Source organism: Arachis stenosperma, chromosome 7 (assembly GCF_014773155.1).
Source record: "Arachis stenosperma cultivar V10309 chromosome 7, arast.V10309.gnm1.PFL2, whole genome shotgun sequence".
Lineage (NCBI taxonomy): Eukaryota > Viridiplantae > Streptophyta > Magnoliopsida > Fabales > Fabaceae > Arachis > Arachis stenosperma.
In genome coordinates, this window is record NC_080383.1 from 18675146 (window position 1) to 18687835 (window position 12690).

A 12690-nucleotide genomic window follows, 5' to 3' on the forward strand; every position below is an offset into this window, starting at 1 on the left:
GTTAATGATATTTAAGTGTGTTCAAACGTGACAGGATTGGACAGTAGACACGCGTATCGAATAAGTGTCGTATCCAAAATGTCTCTGATACGTTAATACGACAACTCAATAAAGTGTCTGTGCTTTATAGCTTTAGTTTAATACATGATCAGTTAAACCACAATTTAATTAGGCATTTTTCTCAAAACATAAAGTTGGAGAAGAGTGTATTTTTTTTATTTATTTGTGAGATATTTTATTTGTTATAAGAACTTGATAGACAAAACAAAATTTCTGATAATAATAATTTCGTTTAACCAATCAAATTTTGAAAAATAATTACAATTGAGTTGTCAATAGGTGAATTCTTTTAACTTTAATTTAAAAGTTAATTTCTCCAATAAAATAAAACAGTACAAATGAATTTAAGATTTTTAAATGTGTTAGAGATCAAACACTAAATATTCTTAAAAGTTTAAATTTAAATAACAGAGTTCTAAACCCAGAACAAGCATCTATTCGGTGTCGTTGACATCTTCGAGTATCACCACAATTATAAACATAATTAAAAAGGTTTAAAAACTAAAAAATTCGAAAACTTTGAATTTGAAAATTAGAAAATTGTGAAACCTACGAGAAATATTGAAATAGTATAAATCCTATTATAAATTAGAAAAACACCAATCTAAAAAAATCAATTTGATTTTATACAAAATGGGATTCAAATTCTCAACACTTATTTACACGAACTACTAAGTTAACTATTAGACCAATCTAACTTTAATAAATAAATACATATATGAACCATAGATCCACCTTCTTTTAAGTTGGTCCACTTTCACCAGGAAAAAATGAAAAGCAAGTTGGTCCATGTCCAACATGAACACGAATCACGTTGCTTACAATTCAGTTAATGGACCACCTTCGAATCTAAATTTCAACTAAAATTACTCTTTTGTATTTCTGAAACAGGAGAATTATGATGAAAAGAAGCTAGGCTTTGAAAAATTCTAGAGGTTTATATCCTTTCTAATTAAAGAATCATTAGCGTTTTCTCTGTTCTTATTACTATTGTTTACAATGCAATGTTACCAAACTCACACTCTTTCACAAACATAAAAGAATACCAAACTTTTTTACTTTAAATAACCTTTGATCCAAGGGAATTATTACAATACTCATTTTTACTTTAGATATAAGTTGTTACATACTTATTAGTCATTGGAAATACTAGATAAAATTCCAAGCATAAGTTCTTCTGAGAAAAGAAAAAAGTAGATTGTTGAATACCAATTTACTGAGCTATATGCAAATATTCACCCTTATTCGCCATAATTATACACACTAAAGTTATGAGGTTGTACCTTACCAATTATGTCTATAATATTTGGGGACGATCATTATTAAATATTATTAATAAAGTAAGTAATAAATATATTCCCAAAATATTATTTTGAGAAAGAAAAAACCAAAAAAAATCTATGAACAAAGTATTTCTAAAGAACAACTTAAACAATATTTTTAAGGAACTTGGTTAATAAGATGAATGAATTTATTCTCTTGGATAATTTTAGGAAAAATACTAGAGATCTATCAGAATTTATTATTTTTTATCCGTAATTAGTCATTAATATTTAAAAGTATGAACTAAAATATGTTGTTAGATTACTAAATTAAAGAAATTAGGTTGATGACTAAAAATAATAGACAAAAACAATAAATTATCATGGTCCTCTAGTATTTCTCAAATTTTATTATACCAAATATATCAATTCATTTTGTAAATATAGGATTAGGGGTGAATTATGACCAAAATCTCGATCCGATTGGCACTAAAATTATCGGATCGGATTCAATATCCGCACTTTTTAAGTTTGGATCTAATCCAATCCGCACATTTGCGGATCGAATATCAGATATATCCCAAAACAAAAAAAATTTATAAAAGCTTATTTTAATTAAAAATATTAATAATTTTTTTCTACTCTTTTAAATATGTTTACTCTTAAAGACTTAAAATAATATTAAACATACTTTTTTTAAATAATAAAATTAAAATAATACAAAATATATGATAGTTATTAGTTGAAATAAAACATAAGAAGAATATTTACTTATTTATTTATTTTTGCGGATTCGCGGATATGCAGATACCTACATAAAATCTATAATTCGATCCCATAAGTGTGCGGATCGGATCCATATTCGCAATTCTTGGATCGAATTCGGATAAATACCGACGAATTGGATCCGATCCATGAACACCCTCGAATAAATTTATGGTTTTCTTCATAAATATTTTTATCCACTTAAAACCTTTTTATAATACTTTGGTCTTGGAAGTAAACTTCAAAAATACATTTAATGTTTCACTTCTTTCTAAATGAAGCATATGGTAAGTTAATAAAATGGTATTAATAAAAATAAAAATCCATTTAACAACTCATTGACCCAAAATATGACATCTATTGAATTGAATTTAGATCTTAAAACAAGAAAAGAAAAGAAAACAAGAAATCTTGTCTTACATTGGGACAGGAACCTTAATCCAATCGACATGAAAATCACAGCATTAGAAAGGAACATGAGTAAAGTCAAGAACATGATATCATTTCTCATTGTAACAACTTTGTTAGGCACGTCAATGTAATCATTCACCTTTCACCATTCACGAAGACAATTCATTTCTCCAATTTTCAACTCCTTAGAAAACTCCCATCGTTCATTTCCATATATAAAGACACAGCAAATTCAAATCTTATGAAGTAGTCATTCATTTTTTTTTTCTTATTATTCTATTTGTCCCTTTGTGTTTGAAGGAAGTAACGTGGAAATTACTTTGTTCTGTTATTTATTTCTCATCCATTTTTGCACACTCTCATGCACATAAGAAGAAGAGCTAGAAGCCTTTTGCATTGAAAGGTTCTTTCTTCTTCTTCTTCTTCTTCTTTATGGAAAAGTCAACGGCGTGTTTGGGTGGAGGTGTGTGCATTGTGATGATTCTGTGGTGGTGCTGCATAAGAAATGTGACATCTGGTGCATCGGATCACCGTTACAAGCAAGGAGATTCAGTTCCCTTTTATGCCAACAAGGTGGGACCCTTTCACAATCCCAGGTCAGATTCCTCAATCTGATTCCTTTACTTCTTGTGCTTTCAACATGCTTCAATCCCAATCCACCTAAAAGATTGTTCTTTTTTCATTGGGTTGTTCTGATTTTAATGTGTGTAATGAAGCTTAGGCAATCATCAGTGTGTGATTAGTTATATGAATAACTTTCAGTTTAACTGTAAAATGAGAAAAAGAAAAAAATTAAATGGAAATGTTAGTTATGTTTGGTTGAATGTCAAGTTTTGGATTCACTTGCAATGGGGAGAGCATTAAATTTTAAACTATCATGAACTTCTTCCTCACCATATTCTGATTTTATGAATTCTTTTTGTTTTCTGATGTCGCAGTGAGACATACCGATATTTTGATCTTCCTTTTTGCTCACCAGGTTAGTTTCCTGCTGTCATTGTTCATTTTTCCAACAATAATCATTGTTGAAATTACAAAAAGAAAAAAAAAATATTGTGGTGGTTGTAGCTAATGTTGAAGAAAAGAAAGAAGATCTTGGTGAAGTTTTGAATGGGGATAGACTAGTTGTTGCTCCTTTCACAATGGATTTCCAAATTGATCAAGAGCCTAAGAGTATCTGCAAGAAGAGACTGACAAGATCAGAGGTTGCGCAGTTCCGAGTCGCCATCTTGAAGGACTACTTCTTCCAAATGTACTATGATGACTTGCCAATATGGGGATTCCTTGGAAGATTTGAAAGCGAAGATCAAGACGACACGGCTGGCGCAAAAGTCTATCTTTTCAGGCATACTCATTTTGAGATCCTTTACAACAAGGATCGAATCATCGATGTTTTCGTCCAGAACAAGCCTAATGAAGTTGTGAGCTTGACAGAAGATACAGAGGTAGATGTGGACTTCACATATTCTGTCCAATGGATTCCAACTGATATGTCTTTTGAGAAGAGGCTGGAGAAATACTCACAAGCATCATTGATGCTACTCAACTTGGAAATCCATTGGTTTTCTATCATCAACTCTTGTGTAGCTGTACTCCTCTTGACCGGATTACTTGCCACAATCCTCATGCATGTCCTTAAGAATGATTTTTCGAAGTAAGAATTATTCTCTGCTCGCTAATCTCTTCTTTGCCTTCTCTCCTTGACTTTAACCTTTTAGGCCTTGTTGTTTAGTAACTGTCTGAGGACAGAAATATATAAAAACTAATAAGACGCACGAAATTGCTTGGAAAACAAGATAGATACAGAAATAGAATTCACAAAACTCATTGTATCCTCCATTTCAAACATGATAGGTTCACACATGATGAGGAGGCAGTGGATGAACAAGAGGGGAGTGGATGGAAGTATATACATGGTGATGTTTTCAGATATCCAATGTATAAGTCCTTGTTTGCAGCAGCAACTGGAATAGGCACCCAGCTATTTGCACTGTGAGTTATCCTCTCATGAAATTATGTCTCTTAAAATGAGTTTCATGTCTCAGCATTTTATTGTTCAGCTCTTCTGTGACCATCTATCTTTGATGCTGTTTTCAGTTCAATCTTCATCTTTATGCTTGCTCTAGTTGGTGTTTTCTATCCATACAATAGGGGAGCTTTGGTTACTGCACTGGTTATCATATATGCGCTAACATCAGGCATCGCCGGCTACTCTGCAGCGTCCTTCTATTACATGATTGAAGGGAAAAACTGGGTACATTCTCACTCCTTAGACAACAGATACCTCTAGTACTCCACTCCACTCTTAAGACTTGTTCTTCATCACTTACTCACTTAGTTCAGTGATCACATTTGCGCATTTCGTTTTTATGGACATGTTCAAACAAGGTTTGTAGTCTGTAGAGGCTCAAGTTAGGAGAATGGATCAAATAGAGGACAATCCTATAGCTAGAAAAGATGTAATTATAAGAAGCTAAATACATATGGCTTATGATAGGAAACTATCGCGTCGATTAATCCATGTAAGCAAAAGGATTCATGGCAAAGAAACAAAACATGTGAAGTATGGTTTATTGTACTTATTAGGCAGAATTTAGATTTGGTAAGGCTTAGAAACTATTGATGGTGTGCTGCAGAAAGCAGAAACCAAAATGTATACTCATGAAGTTTTGATTTGTTGGTGTTGCCAGATGAAAATTATGGTATTGACTGGAAGTTTGTTCTCAGGGCCATTATTCTTGACATTCTGCTTTCTTAACACTGTTGCAATTGCATATAGCTCCACTGCAGCACTACCACTTGGAACAATTGTGGTTATTTTCCTGTTATGGACACTAGTAACCTCACCTTTACTAGTTGTGGGAGGGATTGCTGGCCGGAATAGCAGACCGGAGTTCCAAACTCCTTGTCGCACGAACAAGTATCCAAGGGAGATCCCTCAACTGCCTTGGTATCGCAGAACGCTTCCTCAAATGGCAATGGCAGGGTTCTTGCCCTTCAGTGCCATCTACATTGAACTCTACTACATATTTATCAGTATTTGGGGTCACCAGATCTACACCATATACAGCATTCTTTTTATTGTGTTCATCATTCTCTTCATTGTCACTGCTTTCATCACTGTGGCATTGACATACTTTCAGCTTGCTGCTGAGGATCATCAATGGTGGTGGAGGTATGTGTGTCTCAATAACAAATTTTCTCACCATTTTCTTTGCTTGTCTATCGAATTTATCCTAAGGTTATCAAACTCTGGAGTTTAAAAGTTGAGTTTTACGAATTTAGATGAACTCGAGTTTAATAACCTTATGATGAAAAATAATTTCTCTTTGGCCTACTCACAGAAGCAATTCATGTCCCTTGTTCCATGAAAAATAGGTCCTTTGTGTGTGGTGGATCAACTGGCTTGTTCATATATGGGTACTGCATATATTTCTACTATGCAAGATCTGATATGTTTGGTTTCATGCAAACCTCTTTCTTTTTCGGCTACATGGCCTGCATTTGCTATGGCTTCTTCCTGATGCTGGGAACTGTTGGTTTCCGCGCTGCGTTATTCTTTGTCCGTCACATATACCGGTCTATCAAGTGTGAATAGACACAAGCTCATTGCCACCAGCCAGAGGCTCCCACACTCTTCTCATTGCTGCTAAGTGCTAATGCAAGGCCTTGAGGTGCTTCACACAACTTCTCAATCCCATATTCGTATCAGCAATTTAGATAATCTCATAGACGGTGCATGAATATAGAAGAATAGCTTCCATACTACACACACTTTAAGTTTCTGATAGATAGTTCATAGCTTTGAGACTTGATTTGAATCCTAGTTGGCAAGAATTTCTTCAGGATTCAATATACGAATATAAATAGAGTTTCAATATCTAACATATTATAACTTGGCCTCTTGTTTATCTGTTTGGTTTGCCTATTCATTTTTTTCTTTTAAGAAAAAATGCATTAGGTACATTTTCGTTCAAGTGTGCAACAGTTTCAACGATCTAGAAAGATATGCATTAGGAAGAATAAAATTGAGTAAAAAATGAATATAACTAAATTTTTTGAAAAATGTGCAATGCAATAATATCTTTATTTTATTTTTTTTGAATAATACTATGATAAAAAGTAACATATAGATGAAGAGTGAAGATTATTCTTTTTAATAAAAAAAAAAAAAAACCACCAAAAAAATTGTAATATGCAATGCCACGTTTTTTTCTTAATTTAGTAATAACAATGCTCGCTAATAATAACGTTCGCAAAAGAACAAGCCACACGATCAAGGGTATGATACTCTATAAATTCTTGCTGACTAGGATCATCTTCTCTAGCAATTTGCACTACAATGAGCATGAAAATTGAGCATCAATCTAAAGCCTCTAGAATGCAATGCAAGACAGTAGTAAGAGAAGCAGTAAAATATTCAGTTTCAACTAATCAAATAGAAAGAGAGTAGTTCTGGACTACATGGAATGATCTTTGGTCTAAAGCTTGCTATTACAAAACATGAAATTCAATGTAACAGGAACAAATTTAGTATACATTATCTATATAGATCCCAATAATGAATCATAACAGTTTGTCAACCAAGAGAGACAGACAAATGAAAAGATCCCATACAAGCAATTCCATAATGCCTATCAATACCTCCAATTAGAACCACCAAGTCGAATAACCTCTTCACCTCCATTATCCCTTCTAGGGATACGTTCCACGTTGGCATCTCCTTTATTATTGCCTAAATCGCCATACATATCTTTAAGTTTAGCTAGATTACTGGATGCAGAAGCCTTCTTGCCTCCATCTCTCTGTGGACTAGACCGTGAGTCGAACCGTGCAGTGCCAGCTTGCAAGCTCTGACTTCTACTCCTGCTCCTACTTCTACTTCGGCTCCTGCTCCTACTACGATGACGCCTACTGCCATTGTCATAATCCCGACTGCCTTCCCTCTCGGGATACCGAGACCTCCTATCGTAATCATAACTTCGCTCTCTATCTCTTTCCCGATCCCTGTCTCTCCTGTGTCTGTCCCTCTCATAATCCCTATCCCGATCCCGATCCCGGTATCTTTCCCGATCCCGCTCTCGATCCAAGTCCCTGCTCCTATCTCGGTCACGATATCTGTCCCTATCGCGCTCCCTATCCCTGTCCCTATCACGCTCCCGATCCCTGTCCCTTTCTCGGTCTCGATCCCTGTCCCTGGACCTCGACCTGTCTCGGTCTCGGTCCCGGTCCCGGTCAGAATATTCACGACTCTGGCTGCGAGATCTTCTTATGTCATCACTGCCATTTCTTTCGTGAGGGGCAGGTGCTGTACGGCGGATAGGTGAAGAATCCCTTGTGGAGGCACGATGTGGTGCACGCTGCCCAAAAGACACTGACAGGGCTGCTTTTACAGAGGGTGGTCGACGGGCAGTATCATCAGAACCATGACGGGTAGTTTCACCTGTTGAACCAGAATGTGTAGTAGGTAGCTTCAACTTCTCAAGATTAGTCGTTACCTGCCGCAGTACAGGCACAGGGATGCGTGGAAAGAGGGTGTCAAAGTAATACTGCAACAACAAAACAGATTCATCAATTTCCTTCCTTAATGCAACGTTAAGCAACAAGATCAAATAATATTTGGAAATTGAACATTTAATTCTGTCAGTGATGCATATTTCATACCATGCACAAAACACCCTTAGTCATATAATACCAACAGATAACAAAGAAAGACTACTACCATGAGGTAGTTTCACTTAATCCAAATCCCAGAGAAGAAAACAGAATAGGAATAAGATTGTGCTCAGTGCTGTTACCGAGATAACAATCACTATCAAGGCAATGTTGGCAAGAATGCAGAAACTCTAGTTTAAATTCGGCTTGAATCTACATATATTAAAAAAGTATTTTAATTAGGCAATCTGCTCCAATTTTTGCATTCATCTTAAACTCAAACAGAAACTCTAGTTTGTGTACGCTTTTGTTTTTGGGAAGCAAACTAAAAGCAGATTAAATTTTTATAGCATCATAAATTTTTCTATTAAAAAATTTTAAATAAAAAATTGATAGCAACATCTTTAGTAGTCTACCAGCAACCCAGAACAGCAAATTGTTACAAGCATAAATTATCAATGCAGAAAGCAATCAAGAAAAAATGAATGAAGACAGTGACATCAACTGCTGCCTCATTTGCCCCGTCTGGGGCGTCAGAAACTGTAATTCATAGAAGTTACCTTGAATATGCTAAAAAGAAATAAAGATAGGGGAGGCAAATACATCTACATACGACATAAAGCATGCCAAATTCCAAAAGTGAGCCAAGGTGTTACATGAGAAATGGAACCCATCCCTTATGAAGGACACAAAACATTAAGTATAACTTACTTCATCATTAAAAGAATGGTATTAAAGCCAAAAATCTATAACTCTATCCAAATAATGGAGGTTAATAATTTGTAAACCAGAGTTGACAAAGGGGATAAAATATGGGAGATCTTAACCGAGAGATCAAATTAATATGACAGCGAAAATTAATAACAAGAAGATCTTCTAGAGTCTAAAATAAGGTTTCTATTCTAATGCGTTTACTATAATTTAAAATAAAAAAAAATTAAAACAAAACCCTCAAATTTCTGACTAGATGCCGCAGGTGTTGGAGCAATGATTTTAGAAAAAAGATGACAACCATTAAGAGAATGCAACCAGCAAGAACATGTCAAGAAAGATAAAAGGAAGATTCTTTCAAACTACTAGTTATCTGCAATTACTGGTAGGTATGAAAGTTTTATGTCCAAAGATACTGAATGCACCTCATACTGCTACTCCAAATTATGAGATGATGTGGAACACATCTGGATTTGCAATCTCGTGATGCATCTTGAATCTGGTAGGAGAGCTCTGAAGAAAGAATTCTCAATTTAACTAGTCAATACTTGAGTCGAAATGATTTTTTCCCCTTAGCCAACATATGGCACTAAATTTTAAACAAAAATTCCCATAATCAATGTGTTAGGGTATAACTTGCTGACTATTATGTCAATGCATTAGATTTTCTACAACCAAAATGAAAGCAAGAGTCCAAAGTGGTTAAATGAGGGAGCAAACTGGTGTAAAAATAATGCAGTCTAATGGATTTGATAACAAACCTGTCCAAGAAGCAGATCACGAACATATACACCCATTGTAGTCATTCGACCATTGGATCCAGGAGAAAATTCCTGAAATACAGCATCATTAGTTAATATGAATAACAGTTTGTATATTATATAAGCATGAACATTTAAATGGTATCATAAACACATAGCAAATTATTTAATACAACTATACACAAATATGTAACCAATTCCATAGAAGATGAACATGTCACAGCATGTATCAGAAGCTAAAGTTTTGACAGGATTGTTCAAAAGCATATAATATGAGAACACTTGGTAGACAAAAATATTTTGACAGGACACAATATCTGCCCTTTGCATAGCTCCAGCACTTTGATCAGAAACTTTCACATATATCATCCGACTTGACACATGGCGGGAAATGCAGATAAATGAAAGACAGTGATCTTTAAATTTCAATTATAATGTAAAAGAATTAAAAATACATTTTAAAATAGAATAATCGACATGTGGAAGAAAGTAACGAATAGCTTAAGAAAATAAATGGCACTTCATAGTAGGCAGCCAGAGCTAAAAAGATTTCATAAACATATCACCCTACCTCATCATCTTTAATATAACGCTCATACCAGCTCCACAGAATTTTCGGATCAGCGACATATCTCAGATACAGAAATCCAATCTATAAGCAATAAAATTATGACATAAGATAAACTGACAAAAGGGATATTAGATAAAAAAAAAAGACACTAATAGAATGTTGCCCATGCAAAATATAATCAACCCATCCTTTGAAAATAAATGAATCCCTTTAACATTCTCAAACAAAATAAGCCATTTGATGCGTCCTAATAGGCTAAAGATTGCTGTATTAGTGTATTCTGGGATGATGTGTAATCAAGGATCCCATTTCTCTCATGTTACATGGTATGTAATGGCAGGAGAGCTATTAACAACTAACAAGAGTTATGCCTGTGTTTGGCTATTGTCCACTTCCACCAGAGACATGGAAATGGTGGCACACGTCTACCGTTGTTTTGGTGAGACATGGAAATGGTCTCCTCCTTTCCTTTCATTTTCCTTCCACAGTTAGACCCAACCACCACCGCCTCACTCTCCCTCACCATCCGCCTTCCACTGTGAATACTCCTCTATCGCACAAAGAAGGAATGCCTCCTCTGTCGCTCAGCAACAACAGCTCCTTTGGCATTCCATGTTCTATCTTTTGTCGCCTCAACCACCAGTCATGCCACTGCCACCCTTTTCTCTCATCTCCTCCTCCCTCTCTCAATCTTTCCCTCTTCCTCAAGGAATGCCTCCTCTGTCGCTCAGCAACAACAGCTCCTTTGGCATTCCATGTTCTGTCTTTTGTCACCTCAACCACCAGTCATGCCACTGCCACCCTTTTCTCTCCTCTCCTCCTCCCTCTCTCGATCTTTCCTTCTTCCTCCTTCACTCTCTCGGTTCCTCCTTCAGTCTCTCTATTCGTTTTTCATTTTTTGATTGAATTATTTTAATCTTTTTAAATTCCAAATTTGGTAATTGTATAGTTGTATTTGATGGTAGTAGTTTTAGATATTGGAAAGAAAGAATGGAAAACCTATGGTGGTATTTGCGGTGGTGGACTAGTGGTGGTTGTGATTAATGGTGGTAGAGTAATGGTAATGATATAGGGATAAAACTGACATTTTGGTAGGAAGATAATTTGTTTCTCATGCCTTGTTCTTCATTACCAAACAAGATTAAATATATTGTGTATTTTGTGTTCATGTCTTAATTATCTATGTTTGTGTGTCTATGTCTCAAAGTAATGAAAGTATACACTAACCAAACATAGCCTATGAGCATGAAAGCACACCCCTTAATGAATATACAAAAGCTTTAAGTACTTCTACATAAAACAAAATTAACAAAATCCATACACATCAAAAGATACCTCTACATACCGCTCTAATGTAAGGTGAATCGGGGTGTTTTAGTAGCCCGTGCATTTGTTTGACAGTCAGCTTCATGGTGAAGAACTTGTATAGAAGGCAAAAAGCAGTTGAAGGGCCACGACAATTTCCTGTCATCCATGGCTCTACGTGATCAACTTGATTGTAAATCTCATCAATAACTTCATGGTATGTCTTTAACCGATAGAGCTCCTTGAAGTAATCAGATGACAGAATGTTCATGCAAAGCACCTTCTCCAGCAAGGAATCAATGGGCTTGCCACAAGTCTGTATCTCCATGGTGGTCACAAAATATTCTATTGCTCCCACAGTTAAAATTTGAAGAAAGGCGAATCAATTTATAGCACAATATGAAGTCACAATCCCATTCCTACAGCAAAGGATAAAAAAAAAGTGTGAATTTTAAAAATAAAACAGTAAAAAAAAAAAATAAGAGAGCATGAAATAAGCAAAAAAAAAATGTGGTTTCATTTAAAGGACAAGTACACAACTACTTAGTTTTCAACCACGAATCTCGTTTACTGTGGCAATCAAATAATAATTGGGGGAAAATACATGCCCCCGGAAAAAGAAATTCAAACAAAAATCTCTTTTGACTCAAATTTCACAAAGTACAACCTCCCGTTAGTTCAAAAAAACTCAGAAAACCAAAAGATTTTAGAAATATCACTAACAATTCCGCCACAATTACTACCAAAAATGCATAATCGAACATCTATTTGATTAAAAATTGAAACGAAATCGGCTAGTTACTTTGAATCATATTCAACACAGTAATTGAAATCAAGGAAAAGAGTGGAAAAATGTACAAGGCCATATATATACCTGCAGAACCCTAGAACCAGAAACGAAAATATTTTGAGAAAAAAAAAAGGCCTTTGCCGAAAAAATCGAGATTGGGGATTTTGCGAGAAGCAAGTGAGATATAAAGGGAAAAAGGAGGAACGAGGAAAGTAGGAAGGGGAAGCAACTGAGTGGAAGAAAACGCACCAATTGGGAAGAGCGGTGAGTGGAAGCGAGGAAGCTGAAGAAGCTTAATGCACGGTGATGAAGAACCCTAGTTCCTGAGGCCTCTGTTCGAAAGAGGAATAAAAGGGAACAGAAAATTGTGCTTTACCTTCACCTATATGGAAATAAAAG

The 12690-nt window shown here is 35.2% G+C and overlaps 2 protein-coding genes across 4 annotated transcripts; one reads left to right on the forward strand and one right to left on the reverse strand.

Moving 5' to 3' along the window:
- The first annotated feature begins 2790 nt into the window (after positions 1-2790).
- LOC130940678 (transmembrane 9 superfamily member 3-like) lies at positions 2791-6393 on the forward strand. The gene is made up of 7 exons (XM_057868893.1): positions 2791-3094; positions 3437-3477; positions 3567-4152; positions 4353-4490; positions 4596-4752; positions 5189-5673; positions 5877-6393. The coding sequence occupies exons 1-7, from the start codon at positions 2931-2933 to the stop codon at positions 6094-6096; spliced, it is 1791 nt and encodes a 596-aa protein (XP_057724876.1). The 5' UTR covers positions 2791-2930; the 3' UTR covers positions 6097-6393.
- A 505-nt stretch (positions 6394-6898) lies between these two features.
- On the reverse strand, positions 6899-12690 carry LOC130940997 (pre-mRNA splicing factor SR-like 1). 3 transcript variants are annotated; one of them, XM_057869326.1, is made up of 6 exons: positions 12541-12690; positions 11542-11920; positions 10197-10277; positions 9626-9697; positions 9290-9377; positions 7809-8047 (listed from the first exon to the last, which is right to left on the reverse strand). In XM_057869326.1, exons 2-5 carry the CDS (start codon positions 11827-11829, stop codon positions 9309-9311), a joined length of 510 nt encoding a protein of 169 aa, XP_057725309.1. In that variant the 5' UTR covers positions 11830-11920; positions 12541-12690; the 3' UTR covers positions 7809-8047; positions 9290-9308. The 3 variants fall into 3 exon arrangements, with proteins under 3 accessions (XP_057725307.1, XP_057725308.1, XP_057725309.1); XM_057869324.1 differs by lacking the exon at positions 9290-9377 and having other exon boundaries at positions 6899-8047; XM_057869325.1 differs by lacking the exon at positions 9290-9377 and having other exon boundaries at positions 6899-8047; positions 11542-11846; positions 12541-12675.

Coding starts and splice junctions, on each gene's coding strand:
- LOC130940678 (XM_057868893.1), top strand. CDS start 2,931: ATGGAAAAGTCAACGGCGTGTTTGGGTGGAGGTGTGTGCATTGTGATG. Junction 3,478..3,566: donor TCTTCCTTTTTGCTCACCAG/GTTAGTTTCCTG, acceptor TGGTGGTTGTAG/CTAATGTTGAAGAAAAGAAA. Junction 4,753..5,188: donor TGATTGAAGGGAAAAACTGG/GTACATTCTCAC, acceptor TGGTGTTGCCAG/ATGAAAATTATGGTATTGAC.
- LOC130940997 (XM_057869324.1), bottom strand. CDS start 11,829: ATGGAGATACAGACTTGTGGCAAGCCCATTGATTCCTTGCTGGAGAAG. Junction 10,278..11,541: donor ATTCACCTTACATTAGAGCG/GTATGTAGAGGT, acceptor TATTGCTTATAG/ATTGGATTTCTGTATCTGAG. Junction 9,698..10,196: donor GTTATATTAAAGATGATGAG/GTAGGGTGATAT, acceptor GCTGTATTTCAG/GAATTTTCTCCTGGATCCAA.